Raw genomic sequence first — 14891 nt, 5'->3', positions numbered from 1 at the left:
ATGTTAAGCGCCCCTGGGTTCAATCCCTGGTACCAAAACAAAATGAAAAGAAACGAATGAAGCACTGACACATGATACAACACAGATGCAGCCTGACAACTGCCAAGTGAAAGAGCCCAACACAGAGACCACATATTGTATGTTTCCAGTTACATGAAATGCCCAGCACAGAGAATCCCACAGAAATAGAAAGCAGATCAGTGATTGACAGGGAATGGGAGAAGGGAGAAATGGAAGCCACTGCTAATGGGTAAGGGGTGACACATTATTATAGTACGTATGATATATAATATCACATATCCTCACAAAATATATGTCTTAATCAGCCCCATGACAAGGTAAAAAGAAATGAAAAAGGCAATAAAAAATTAAAAATAAGTCATTAAATCTTTTACTTTGAGCCTTAGTAAAGCATGTATTATATCTCAGATATTATCAATTGTATGTTTAAAATAACGTGATCATCAATACAGAATTTTACAGATTTTCATTAAACTTGATGATAAATGTTTAGCTGTTTTGTAATTCCTTCTTTAGTAGAAAAGTCCAAGAAGAGACATAACACAGGGAAAACACTTTTTCCTCCTACCACAGTAAGACTGGTTAAAACTAACAAACAGGAAACAATGTGGCAACAAACTGAAATGCATGCTTTCCCAGGCTGCCCCCTAGAGAAAAGTGGCTGGAGAGTTGAAAATTATAGGGCTGTAGCTAGGTTTGCTAGAGGGTCTGGTGAAAGTGCAGATGTTTCTAATGGGTTTCAGCTTGTGGTATTGGCAAGATTCTGCTTCAGATAATGAAGTTCATCAGCAGGATTACTTTTTGTGAGCCAGCAAAAGAAGGATGTGTCAGAGAAGTCAGCCTCATCCTCTCTCTTTCTCTCTCTCTCTCTCTCTCTAATGGTTAGGAGATTATATATATAATTATAATGGTTTATATATATAATCTCCTAACCATTATTGGAGTGGCATCCTTGGTGACTTTTTTTGTGCTGGGGATTGAACCCAGGGCCTCACACATGCTAGACAGATGCTCTTCCACTGAGCTACATTCCCAGTCATTTTTAAAATTTTTGAAACAAGATCTTGGTAAATTGCTGAGGCTGACCTCGAACTTGTGATCCTCCTGCCTCAACGCCTGCGTTGCTGGGACTGCAGGTGAGCACCACCACGCCAGACTGGTTACAAATTTTGAACCGTTTCAGAGAAGAGAGACAGGGATGGCACCACATGGGCAGTCCAGGCACTGCATCAGTGTTAGGCCAGCTATTGCAGAAAAGGAATTGAATGGGAAAGAAAATTGGGAATGATGGAGCCTGGAGAACTGGGAAAGGTTGTCCCCAAGGGCAGCCACTGCTCAGATCAACCTGGCTGCCCACCATCAGGTGAATACATCAGGAGAATGTGGCATCCATACACAGTGGAATGTCATTTGCCATCAAGAATGAAATCCAGTCATCTGCTGTAAAATGAATGGAATTGGGGGACGTTATGTTACGTGAAATAAGCCAGACGGGCGGGTAAGTAGCACATGTTCTTTCTCCTAAGTGGAAGCTAAAAGTCAACCTGTGTGTCACATGGTGACGCCTAGGGATTGGGGGGGGGGGCGGAGTAAAGGGAGTGTGGGTTCGGTTAGGGCTTGTGTAGAAATACCACACTGAACCCCACTTATATGCACAATTTATACCTGATAACCAAAAATAAGTGTTTTTGCAGTGTGGAGCTTGGAAGTTTGGGACTTTATTTAGTTAATCCATGTAACCACAATGTCAGTGAGCCTTGAACTTCAGCATCAGGAATATCAGGCCGGCAGTACTTGTGATTCTGTAGCACGCCATGGCAAAAGTGTCTGGCTTTCAGTACTTGCACTAAGCTGGCCCAATTTTAAGTAATTTTAGAAAACTACCACACAGTATATTTTAAATTCTGGAGTCTGGTGGCAGAATTCAGACTAGGTTTGGTTTCTTAATGGTGATTGGACTAGATTTTAGTTCTCAGTAAAACTGATTTACTAAGAAAACTAAACAAAGGCAGTGTGATTATTTAATCTTCATCTCAATTAACACAAGAAGGAGGCAGGGTAAGACTTCTAGTTCTGTTCTACAGAAACCCTGCAAAGTAGAAGATGAACTCAATTCCTTTCTCGAAGACGCCCAAGTGTACTTGTTTTGAAGTTTGTTAAAAAAAAAACCAAAAAACTTTAAACAGGTTAAAGAAACAACAAAATAAAAAGATTAAAACTGTCTTGAAAAAAAAAACCCTACATTTGTTTAAATACAATAACAAAAAAATTGAAAGATCAAAAGATTACAAAAAAAAAAAAAAGGGAGAAAAAAACAATAATTGATGTTGGCTTCTTTTAGGCAGAGAAAAGAGAAAACAGAAGGATGACTTTTACTTTACAATGTTTATTTTTCTATACTCTTTAGATTGTTAAAATATTTGCACAAACTTCCCCTTTTAAAAAATATTAATAGGTTATTCGGGCAGTGAGTTTGTAGGCCCATTTTGTTTTCTTTCCTATAATTTTTTTCTACATTCTGAAAAATAATATAATGTTAGAAGTGTTAAATATAAAAGAATCCTGAAAAACTTTAACACAGGAACTAAGTCTAAGAACATCGTAGCCAAAACAGATGATTGTGATATATTCTTTTAAAATATTTATGTTAAGTAGAAATTTATGTAATATACTATACACAGGAAGACAACTATAAGTAGGATAATTAAGTAAAAAACCTCAAGGAATCACTTTTGATCAACAAAAAGTAAAATACAAAATGATTTTATACCAGATACTTTAATTGGAAAATGTTATTTCATTCAAGTAACAAGCTTAAAGTGTTACCAAGTAAAAATGTTAACCCTCTACAACCTATATATTCATACACACCACCCTTATCACATACATTTTTATCTTGTTCCAGAGAAATTCATATCTTCTTTATTGCTACTCATGTGTAAATTATTTAGTGTTTTGATTTTTTTGTCATGAGAAAAAAATGTTTTCAGAATGCTACTGAGCAACCAAATCAACGTTGGACAATGAGTTAAAATTGGGATTTAATATTTAAATTATTTTTGCAAAAGCAAAAATAGCTGCATTATGACTCTGTTTAAGTGAGAGGCAAGCATGGGTGACAGTCTATTAATAGGAATCACTTGTAATCTGATGAAGAGCGTGATGACGCTGAGTGAGCTTTGAAAGCTGGCCTTTCCTGATAACAACCTGTGTGGACACAGACCTCTTTGTCCTGGCACCTTTTCTGAAAAGGTCTGCGTGAGTGCACCAAAAAAGAATCACCAGAAGAAGAAAAAGTAAAAGCTGCGTTCTCAGCCTGCTAAGCAGAGGCAGCGCACGCAGTCCCCAGCCTCTGAATATCCAGTGGAAGATGTCATGTCCTGCCGGGGCTGTCTCTAGGACACAAGCAGGGGTCTTGCAGCAGCCCCAGGGAACAGTGGGGCAGACACGGGAGAGACCCAATTCATTTGGATGAGACGCACTCACTGCCCCCAGAAGGGTCACCATGAGGGAGCTGACCCTTACCACGGAGGCCGCTCCTTAGACCATCCCCTTCTCTAGATGGGTTTACCAGCCCACCTCTGCCCTGTCCCCCTGGGCCATTTTCCTGGTGACCTTCTGACTCCTGGCACTGAAGATGGTAGGTCTGCGTTTCCTCCCCTTGCTCTTCCTCATCTGAATCCAGCTCAGACTCATCGTTGTAGAAATGAAGGGTGGCTTGCACTGGGAAACTGGCCAGCACCTTCTCCCCGGAACTCTGCAGGTATTCTTGACGCTTTGAAATGGGTAAATAAAGTCTAATATTTAAGAAACAAATACATCATTAATCAACCTGAAAACTGGCCTACACTACCAAGACTCTTTTCCCCAGAAGCAGCTAACTCCCCCATCTTCCTGTCTGATTTTGCCTTCCCTACATACAGTGGATTTTAAGTTAGTAGAACATGAAACTGTGGCCACCTAGATAGGGGACTTGGTAATAAACCCCACACTAGATCAGAACTCTGAATGAGCAAATCAATTTTTTGACCTGAAAAGGTGCACTTCAACAAAGGGAATACGCTACTGAAAACACTGGATTCCAGAATTAATAGGCCCACTCTGATTAAATGGACAACTTGAGTCCTCGGGATAATGATGTCCCATTTAGGACCCAGGCCCCATTCCACCCCCATCTTTTGAGCATGGAAAATGGAACCCTCTGGGCTCTGGAGGAAACTTTACTCTGAAATTCTGATCCATGGAAGCAGCTAATTTTCCAAATGTTACTGTAAGAGAACCTGGAGGGGTGGATCCCTGGCTTAGACAAAATAGAAAAGATGTGCTTAGGGGGAAAAAAGAGAGAAAAAAAAAAGCTTGAATACATAAAAATTGATTCCAGGTATTGTGGGATTTGGGACTCAAGTTATACACATTTTAAATATCCCCCATAATCTCTTGTCCTTGTACTTCTCATTTATTAATTTTCATGCTTGGTTCCCTGCAAACTTCTCAGGAAGGGTCTTGACTGATTCCTGCTGATTTCAACATCCCCTTCTACACAGAAGAGCAAAGGCATGGTGTGCCATATAACATAGGGCATGGTGCACACCTGTGATCCCAGCACCTGGAGAGGCTGAGACAGGAGCATTGCAAGTTCAAGGACAGCCTGGGCAACCTAGTGAAAGCCTGTCTCAAAAATTAAAAACAAAAAAACATTCTGGCGATGTAGCTCAGGGATAAAGAGCCCCTGGGTTCTATCTCTAGTACTGCCAAAAATAAAAAAAGAAAAGAAAAAAAACATGACAATTTTAACTTTTAAAATTTCCAATAGACCAGTGGTTCTCGACCTCCAGGGCATGTCTGACAATATCTGGGGGCATTTTTGGTTATCACAATTGAAAAAAAGAAAGCTACTTATATTTAATGGGCAGAGGCCAGGAATACTATTAAAGATCCCATAAAGCCCTGGACAGCCCCAGAACATGGGATTATCTAGCCCAAAGTGTCCATAGTCCTGAGCTAAGAGACTGTGCAACAGAGAGGGTGCATATGGTCTGTACTTCTAGGACAGAATATAAGCAGAGTTCAGTTTGGGGGCATATTAAAAATTAGGTGTTTATGCTGAAGTATTTGAAGGTGAATTTGTAGGATATCCAGGTTTGCTTTAAAATATGTCAACAACAACATAAATAGTTTGGAGAGATGGTAATGTGATCAGGTTAGAAGAATGTTGATAAAAATTATGAAGGCTGGAGATGGGTGCATGGGTCTTCTGCCATTTCTGTGTGTGTTTAAAAAAAAAATGTTTTTGTTTTTTTTTTTTTGTATTGGGGATTGAACCCCGAGGTGTCTTACCACTGAGCTACATCTCCAGCCCCTCTTTTAAATTTTGAGACTGAGGGGCTGGGGATGTGGCTCAAGCGGTAGCGCGCTCGCCTGGCATGCGTGCGGCCCGGGTTTGATCCTCAGCACCACATACAAACAAAGATGTTGTGTCCACCGATAACTAAAAAATAAATAAAATTAAAAAAAAAAAAAATTTTGAGACTGAGTCTCCCTATAACGCCCAGGTTAACCTGGAACTTGCTTCAGCCTCCTGAGTTGCTGGGATTATAGATGTTCACTACTGTGCCTGGCTGTTTGAAATTTTCTATAATAAAAGTCTAAAATAAAATGAAATACAAATGAAATAATTGTATATCCAGTTTGAAACACACAGTTATACTGATGCAGCTCATGCATTACAACTCGCAGCATTTTCAGCAAATCAAAAATCTGGGAGTCCCAGCAGCACCCATGATTGCAGGCCTGGGATATGGTAAAGTGATCCTTGCAGGGAACGCAGTAGGGTGTGACTCTCAACCCCAGCTGCACACTAGGATCAGCTGGAGAGCCTGTAAAAATGCAAATGCTGGGCCTCTCCCTAGCACAGGTGCATCAGCATGTGGGGAGCCATCCAAGCAACTGGATTTTCAAAACCTTCTCCAGGGATTCTATGAGGATTGAAAACCATGGATGTAAAGGACACTTAGAAACATTCCTTCTGTGCCACCACGCCCAGTGAGAAGGAATGTTTTAAGTGTCCTTTACATCCTGTAATCCTAGCGGCTCAGGAGGCTGAGGCAGGAGGATCCTGATTTCAAACAAAGCCTTAGCAAAAGTGAGGCACTAAACAACTCAGTGAGACCCTGTCTCTAAATAAAATACAAAATAGGGCTGGGGATGTGGCTCTGAGTTCAATCCCTGGTACCTCCCCCTCAAAGGAAACATTTCCTCTTCTAAAACCACACTAACCAGTCTGAAGGGCTCTCAGGTTCATCTCTAGAAAAGAGTGTCGTTGGGTCATATTGAAGTTTTCCAGCCTTCCAGGGTAACCGGGGCAAAAGCACCCTGAGGATGGCTGGAAAAATAGGGTTGGTCTTCTCTGACGAAGGAAGTGAGAGATGGAGAGAGAAAGGCTAAGAGAGGAAGAGAGAGACAAATAGATAAAAGTCCAGAACATGAGCCACTTGCCTAAAAATGAATGAAATGTAAGTGGGAAACAGCCAGGACCAGGACCAGGAACAGACAACCAAGAGCTACTGGAGGAAAATGCTCTCACATGCACACCCAGTACCCAGTATCTGCCCCCATATGCAACACACATTTTGAAGATCTATTTTGCACTAGACAATATATTAGCTTATATACCAGGAGAGAAATAAAATGTATTTCAACGTCTATGCAAATAACTACCTATGCATATATAATTCATATATAATTAAATTTAATGCAAAGCATAATATGTGACAGGAAGCATAAAGAACAGAGAGAGGTCAATTCTGCCTTGCAAATGAAGCAATAAGTCAATGAATGAATATGTGAATAGATTCCAGAAATCTAACAAAATATCCTTGAGATTCCTTGAATAAGAAAACTAAATAATATTGGAGAATATATTGAATTCATTTCTACTTCTTTGGAGTGTACACAGTTAAAGATACTAATGTGTATTAATGCTTATGTTAAAAGAAAATGATACATTTCTTACTGTGAAGTCTATATTACCTGACAGGATGCTGAAACCCAAAGGCCCCCTTCGATCTCCAAGTCTGTTGTTTCTCCCCAGGCTCACACTGTAAAGACAGACACATACATACACAGAAACAATTAAGGAGCCATTGAAGTTTTTAAAGAAAAATAGAGGTAGTCTGCTGTCAGTACCAATTTCAAACATCTTAGCAATATCAGATAGTTCCTTCTACCACAATGTCCCAGGCATTATAAGAGCTTCTAAACATGGAGAATACAGACTCAGGATCTTAGCACAGATGTTTTGCAATCTAATGGAGAAAAATACATGTGTATACAAATAACTATGGTATAGCGCAAACCACTGCAACACATTCCTGATTCAACACAGGGAAAGGGACCAGATAAGGGCTCTGGGGCCTAGCAGGGATATCCTTGGCACATGGGTGAGAATTCTGAGACACTCCTGGCAGAGTGGAGCATCATAGTCAGAGAGACAGGAAGATAGAGGACTCAGATGGGAGAGCCCTGTGTGAAATGAATGAGACATTTGTGATTGTCACAGGGGTCTGATACGAGGCTGAGTCCTGATCCTAGACTCTTTTAAAACCCACTATTAACTTTGGGTTTGGTCCTGCAGACTGATTGTTTGAGCTGGGGAGCTCAACAATCAAATTTGTATTTTAAGGATAATGATGGCCGCTGAGAGCTGTGCATGGGATGGTTTGAAGTAAGGGCGTGGAGGCACCAGTCTGGGTAGGAGATGGTAAAGATTTGAACAGAAGTTAACAGCCAGGGGGAGGGAGGGAAAGCCGACTGGAGAACACCACAGGCCCTCAGCACCATGCAAAGGGCCTGTGATCACCTGCATATCAGAAACTGCAGAGAGGGAAGCTCATCTGAGACAAGGCAACTAAGGACAATGTTAACGAACAACAGACATGCAGAGAGCCAGGCAAGTCCATGCTGACTGCTGACCAGGAAGTGACGTGATGGTCCACTCTGCCCGTCCAGGGTGGCACCCCTTCTAACCAAACTCCTGATGGTGCTGGACCCAAGTGGATTTGCCCTGACACATAGCCAGGTTATCCAAAGGTCTAACGGGCCAGGAGTCACCATGTGATCTCAGGTCTCTGAAAGCTTAGTCACTTTTGAAAAGTGGGATGTGAGGCATTCTGGGATGGACCAGTCTGGGATAATTTGAAAATGGGCTGAAGAGTGGTAACTCAGAAACCCCAAGTTTTTGGACTCCAAAAATATCAGTGATAATCGGATTAGGAATGGGACAAAACTGCTCTGGCATTGCAAAGAAGGACTTTGAGGATTTTGAAACTGTCAATTTTCAGGCCATTCCTTCCTGTGGAACCTTGGGGTATGTGTGTGTGTGTGTGTGTGTGTGTGTGTGTGTGTGTGTGTATACATATGTGAGGAAACTGGCCTGCTGGATACCTCTGAAGACATTACAGCTTATCCAGTCCTATTTTTACAATAAACTGTGATTAGCTGAGGGAAGAAAAGTAAAGCTTTGTGGGATAAAATCTTATGCATGCTTTGGAGGCTACAGGAAATTACTTCTGTGTTAAGCTGTGTGGTGATTATAAATTATACCTAATCAACCAGGCACACCCTTCCACTACAAGCAATCCTGTCCTGCTGAGCAGAACTCCATGCCCTGGGAGGAGACAGGGTTAACACAACAATGCAACTTGGATGCACAGTGGAAAGCATTCCAGATAGCTCCCTTAAAAAATCTGATTCTGACTAGACTCTGAAATGTACAATGTACCTACATAAAATTTAAGAACTGTGCCCCACAAACATACACAGCTTTTAAAATACTAGTGTTAAAATATTCTGATTATTTTCCAAAAGATTTTATTCAAGATCCTTTCTCACTGAGGGAAGAGACTCAATATTCACATGTTGATAATTAATGGGAACAGAAAAGTACACAAGTTAAACAGTGTGTTTGAGGTATGGGTGTTTTCTGAAAATCCAGACAGTGGATTCCAGCAGAGACTTTTGGATAGTGACATGAGCCTCCGACCAGCTAAAGCTAAGTGTGGCGAGCCTGGAAGATAGGACCCTTTCAAGGAACCACCTCTGACATCTCCCAGAAATCACCTCCCGGGCAGTGTGCGCAAGTCGCCAGGAAGGAAAAGCAATAGAGGTCAAGAAGGGATTAGCTGGGGGATGCGGGTGCGGCCCAGTGTAGAGCACCTGATTCCATCCCAGCACCAAAAACATTTTTAAACATTTAGACTGTCTTTCACTGTCTACGTGGTCGGAGGTAGGAGCCCTACGGCAGCCACGTGAGGGCGGTGAACGCACAAGTCCTTGAGGCCTCCCCTCAAATCCAGATTTTATTCTAATTTGGATCTCCGTGCGTGCGGGCAGCTCGGCCTTAGGTCACCGGGCCTCACCCCAGGCTCCTGACCCCTTCCACTCCCAGATATACTAAACAGGGCCAGAGCCCAGGAGTTCTCCTGCGTTGTCGGGAGAGGAGCCATTGACAAGAACTGTTCCCCTAGCTTCCCGAAGGGCCCCTCGGATGAGCAGCGGGTACCCTGAGCCTAGGTCTCGGTGGGTCCTGATGTTCTGTAGGTCCTTTCTGCTCCTCACCAATTGAGATCTGCCAAGGGCTGAGCGAGGGTGGTGGGGGTGGGGGTGGGGGTGGGGCTGGGGGAACTTTGTAGCCGGAACTTCTTCCACCTCCATCCAGATCCCAGGACGAACTGCTTCATCCAGTGTGACAGTCAACTAGAGTTGCTGCGGCTGAACATTTCTCTGCAAGGTAGTCTTTACTTTCGTCACAAAGGGGAGGGGGACCTACTGCCATTAGGCAATGTGCTACAGTATTTTTTAAAAAATTAATTTTACTTTTTTTGGTATGGGAGATTGAACCCAGTTGCGTTTTACTACTGACCTATGTTTCCAGTCCTTTTTTTTTTTTTTTTTTTTTTTTTATTTTAAGACAGAGTATCGCAAAATTACTGAGGCTGGCCTTGAACTTGCAATCCTCCTGCCTCAGCCTCCTGAGTTGGGAGGATTGCTGGGATTACAGGCGTGAGCCACTACATCCTGTGTGCTATTATATTTTTATTTTATTCTTGCAAACAACAAATATGGTACACATATATTTCATTTAAAAGGAAATTGAATGTAATTATAAACATATTTTCTCTCCTTTAAAATACTACTTTAAAAAACTTGTTTGAAGGCAAAAGAAGGAACTATTTTCCATTATTAGATATTGCATTTAAGAATAATTTAGTAATCCTCAGCACCACATAAAAAATAAATAAATAAAAATAGAGGTATTGTGTCCATCTACAACTAAAAATAATATTTTTTTTTAAAAAAGAGAATAATTTAGGCTAGCTGGGTGTAGTGGCTCCCACCTGTAATCCCAGCAAGTCAGGAGGCTGGGGCAGGCAGATAGTGAGTTCAGAGTTAGTCTCAGCAACTTAGTGAGGCCCTGTCTCAAAATAAAAATAAAATAAAATAAATGGCTGGAAGATGTGGCTCGGTGGTTAATTCTCAGTATTTAAAAAATAGGCTTAAAAATTATACCACTTATTAATTTGTTATAGATTTTATTTGCTTGATTCTTTAATTAATAATAACTGAATTAAAACTTCTAGTATTCAGATTAGTTAAATAAAATAGACTAAATATTAAAATATGGTGAAGGTCTATTTTCTCACACCCAAGTTTTCTTACCAGACTACAGATAACTAAATATTAAGCCATATACCACATATGTTATGTAAATCAAATACACAGTTCTTCCTAGCCAGATTAACTCTTACAATGTTTTAAAAGCCATCCAATTAGGGCCCAGTGTGTGGCCTAGAGAGTGCTCGCCTAGCAAGCACAAGCACAAGGCCCTGGGTTGAATCCCCAGCACCAAAAATAAATAAATAAGCAAACCATCAAGTTACATTTTAAAATATAGCAAATGAAAGGAAGTCATTACTTCAATAAGAATAAAAGCAATTTAGTTACCAGGCTAACAAAAAAAAAAATAGTAGTAGCAATTAATCTTTGTTCACAAAGCCCCTCTGTTGAGTGTATTTGCTCTGACAACATGAGTTATCCCAGGAGTGCTTGTAGACTGGGTGGAAAGTACTTCAGAAAGGGCCAGACGGCGGGTGGGGGCTTTTAGCTGCACCTTCTGGACACTCCATTTGAAGCTCTGTCCTTATTTGCTCTGTGGCAAATAATGCATTAATGGTATGACACTCAATTTTTCTCTATGGTGGCAGCCTTCTCCCCTCCCCTTCCTACCTCCAGATTTGCAGAAACCCAAACATGGAAGAAATACCTTTTAATTCCCAAGAAACTGATGTGCCATAAGGGCTTTGCTTTTCAAGAAAGGATAAGCAACCAGGAGCCTGATCTGTATGTAACTCAGGTCTGGTTAACACCTGACTCACACAGACTCCAATTCCCAGCCCTTGAGGCATCTCTAGGTTAGATGACCAAGGGAGGGGCAGAGGAGGAGACCGTTAGAGGTCCTTTCATTTTAGAGAAGGTGCCACTTTCTGCCTGGACTGATTACTTAGAACATCCACACTTAACCTTACCAGGCTTCCAGTTCTGGTCAGTTCTGCATCTGCTGGAGTCAGTGTCCAGGGTCTCCATGGTGTTGGGCTAGAACTGGAAAGCAAGTACAAGGAGAGAATGAATCCCAGGCTCCCCCGCCCCCAGTGCTGGGGATTCGGCTGTCCTTTAAATACCATGAGAGTTATTATCTAGTGTCTGGGTCAGCCTAGGGTTGGATCAGTGCTACTTATGTGTTTCTCTCCTGTGTATTTCTCAGTTTTTTTGCCTTCAGTTAGACTCTGGGAAAGTAAAGGAAACACATGAGTTGAAGGATTTCTGACTCAGTTAATCCTGGCTGGATTCTTTAGCTCAGGATTTTCCCACTATAGCTGGCTACTTTGTCACTAGTTTCAACTGCACCTCCTCATTGAAGGATCTTGATTCTCAGAGTTGGTTCTACAGAGTTCTAGAATGACACAAAGGAGATCTGTTTCTCCACTCAGGCTGCCTGGCCTACCCAACCCCATTCCTACTTCCCCAGCTGATCTGATTTCCTTAAATTTTATTACTTTAAAAAGGGCTGGTGCCCAAGGATGGCCAACGCTAAGCCCTGGGCACAGGGAAAACAAAGACTATCACCTTGTGACAGCCAAAGTGCAGGGGATCCCTTTGCAAAGTTCGTTTAGGGGCCCAAGACGTCAGTATTTCCCAGCTCAGTGACTTATAGATCTTCTAGGAACGCAAACGTAGGTCCATTTCCTGGCCAGGTACCTTCTGGGCCTTTGTACTTCAGAATTGTGCCTTGGGACCCACAGAGTGTTGTAGCCCTCTAGGTCTCCGGCTAAAGATCTTGCTCAGCGTCACCGTCGAGCTTGGGGACTCCGCCCGGGCAGGGGGTTGGGGGGCTCAGCGACGCCAGAGCATTCAGCTTGCTGCTCTCGGAGTTTAAATGAGGCGCGTGCCTCTCCACGCGTCCACCCGGGTCGCGGGACACTCTCACCTCTCGGGCCCGTGTGGCGACGACGGCCTCCTGTAATCGTTCCCAGGACAGTGACAGACGCGCCCCGGCCCCTCCCAGGCTCCGGCAGCCGGCTCGGGTCTCATGGTGCAGGCGGAGCTCGCGCCCTCCAGCGGCGCCAGCGACAGGACCGCGTCGATCCGCCTGGACGAGCGCACTCACCTACTCGCGCCCTTCGCGCCAGGTTTAAAAACGGGGGCGGGGCGGGGACAGGACAAGGGAAATCTCGGAGAGGGGAGAAAGGAGACGGCAGAAGTCCCGCGAAGGGACAGAGGAAGCAAGGACGGGGTGGGGACAAGAAAAGCTCAAGGGAGGGCGCCTAGTGGTCAAGTGGTGGCGGCAGGGTGTGGGTCAAGCAGGGGATTCGGGAAGCCCCGGGCAAAGGTGGGGAGGGGACAAAGGAAAACCGGGGTGGGGGCTCTAGGGGCGGGGCGGGGGCAAGGAAGCTCAGGGAGGGGACCGTGCGGCGGGAAGTGACACGGGAAGCCGGGAGAGGGAGGGCAAGGCTAACGTTTCCACCGGGCGCGCCCCCTCCGGGACTGGGGGTGATAGGCGCTTGCCGGGCTGGGGGTTCCCGCCAGGTGCGAGAAGAGAAGGGTCCCTGCTTCGCCTTTCAGGGGTCCCCAGAGGCCCTCGGGTTCTGACCCGCGAGCATCTAGCCCCTAGATTTCCGGAGAATCTCAGTTCCACCCTTTGAAGGCGGCGGCGGGGTTGGGGGGCAGCTGTAGAACCCTGGGGACCCGCGTGAACCTGCCCTGTCCTCAGTGCTGAATCGTGGATGTCTAGGACGCCCAGACGTGGGTGCTCGAACCTGCGGCCCAGGGAGGGCGCGCCACGCTCCCAGGTGACCGAGAGCCGCAGAGGAGACCCAGCAAGATGAGGATGTCCCATCAGAGCAGCCTTCCTAACGTTGGGAGTCTTGGAAAATAAAGTGGCTTTCTTATGGGACTTCTTGGGGAGGTCGGTGGGATTTTTCTCCTGTGAGCCCCGGGCTGGGCCCAGAGGTGCCTCCGCGTGCGGACACAGCACCAACTCGGGACCCCGGGGAGCGAACCTGGGGACATTCCCAGGGGCGCGCGCGCGCCGCAGTGACAGCCACCGCGGCCCGCGCAGGGTGAAGGTTGGAGGACCGCTCCTTCCTAAGTGCTTTGCCACTCCACACTGTCGGCGCGGGAGAGCGAGAGCGCGGGACTCCCGGGCTCCTTGCTGCACCGGGAACCGCTCTGCAGTGCGCCCGTGAGGCTGCGTGGGAGAACTGGAACCTAGTTGGCATAATTTAAATTTATGGATTAAAAAAGTCTCCTTAAGGGATTAAAATGTTTCCACAATTTTTCTTTAAGATTTCGACAATGATGATCCTAAAGGCAAACAGTAATGGGGGGGTGTTGACGAGTAACTTCATACAAATGATTAAAAAGACCTGGATCATAAAGGAGAAGGGTGGAAGAAGGCAAAGAACCTTAAGCCATATTGCACTGAAGGGGCTGTTTTAACGGGACAGCTAGGTCTTGCAGGCAGCTGGGAATAGGGTAAACAGCTTTCTGAGAAAGTTTGATAACATATTTTGTGTGTCTTACAAATGTCCACCTGTGTCCAATGTCAATACTAAAATTGTATTTTGAAATAGGAATGAGATGATCTAATCACAATGAAAAAATAGGGAGAATAGACAAATTTTCTTAGAAGAGTTCCAAATAATTTCTGTAGACAATCTGTTCTCAAGGATGTAGAATGTAACTACAGAAGTCATAATTAAAATCTAAAATTATGTTTTAATGAAAAAATAAATTTATTGTAAGATAAAATGAGTTTTTTAGAAAGTTTTACTGCAGATAGAGGAATTAAAATACAATAAAAGGCAGCTGGGGGTGGGGGTTAGCTGGTGGTAGAGTGCTTGCCCTGGGTTGCATTTCTAGCACCACAAAGCAAACAAGAAATGAATAAAATACAGTAATAGAAAGAAAAGGTTGTTGAGATGGTTGACTTTGTATCACCAAATAGAATTACTGTTTTGAATCCATGGCACATCTTTAGAATAGAGGAATGATTTGGGGGAAGGGATAGACATGTTAAGAAACTTCATTAGGCCCCTGATTTATAAGCTGGGAAACAGGCAGAACTTGCAGTGAATCTCTGCCTGGGCAGTGATGAGGAAATAATTAAATGGAGATTCTATCTCTTGCTGAACTGTCTTTAATTGAAAATCCTTTTTCATATGCTGACTTTCAGCGGCAGTTTAGAAACAAAGAATAGAGAGTTAACCCTGAGGGTTTCCGGTGGCCTAGGAGGAGGATACCAAAAGTCAAAACAT

The 14891-nt window shown here is 43.7% G+C and overlaps 1 protein-coding gene across 2 annotated transcripts; it reads right to left on the bottom strand.

The window, feature by feature from the left end:
• Nucleotides 1-2334: 2334 nt before the first annotated feature.
• RIPPLY3 (ripply transcriptional repressor 3) lies at nucleotides 2335-12939 on the bottom strand. 2 transcript variants are annotated; one of them, XM_081301304.1, is made up of 5 exons: nucleotides 12563-12939; nucleotides 11604-11676; nucleotides 7051-7118; nucleotides 6298-6461; nucleotides 2335-3818 (listed from the first exon to the last, which is right to left on the bottom strand). In XM_081301304.1, exons 1-5 carry the CDS (start codon nucleotides 12664-12666, stop codon nucleotides 3589-3591), a joined length of 639 nt encoding a protein of 212 aa, XP_081157430.1. In that variant the 5' UTR covers nucleotides 12667-12939; the 3' UTR covers nucleotides 2335-3588. The 2 variants fall into 2 exon arrangements, with proteins under 2 accessions (XP_081157430.1, XP_081157431.1); XM_081301305.1 differs by lacking the exon at nucleotides 6298-6461 and having other exon boundaries at nucleotides 2371-3818; nucleotides 12563-12931.
• Between the last annotated feature and the right edge of the window lie 1952 nt (nucleotides 12940-14891).

This window comes from Spermophilus citellus (assembly GCF_964194105.1).
Source record: "Spermophilus citellus genome assembly, chromosome: 7".
NCBI lineage: Eukaryota > Metazoa > Chordata > Mammalia > Rodentia > Sciuridae > Spermophilus > Spermophilus citellus.
The sequence above is the reverse complement of the archived record's forward strand: the minus strand, read 5'-3'. Positions and strand labels throughout refer to the sequence as shown.

What these genes read in the sequence shown, in the direction of transcription:
- RIPPLY3 (XM_081301304.1), bottom strand. Translation starts at nt 12,666, where the DNA reads ATGAGACCCGAGCCGGCTGCCGGAGCCTGGGAGGGGCCGGGGCGCGTC. An exon ending in GGGTTTCAGCATCCTGTCAG is followed by an intron (nt 6,462 to 7,050) that starts GTAATATAGACT and finishes TTCCTCTCTTAG; the next exon opens with CCTTTCTCTCTCCATCTCTC. An exon ending in CCTGAGAGCCCTTCAGACTG is followed by an intron (nt 3,819 to 6,297) that starts GTTAGTGTGGTT and finishes CTTAAATATTAG; the next exon opens with ACTTTATTTACCCATTTCAA.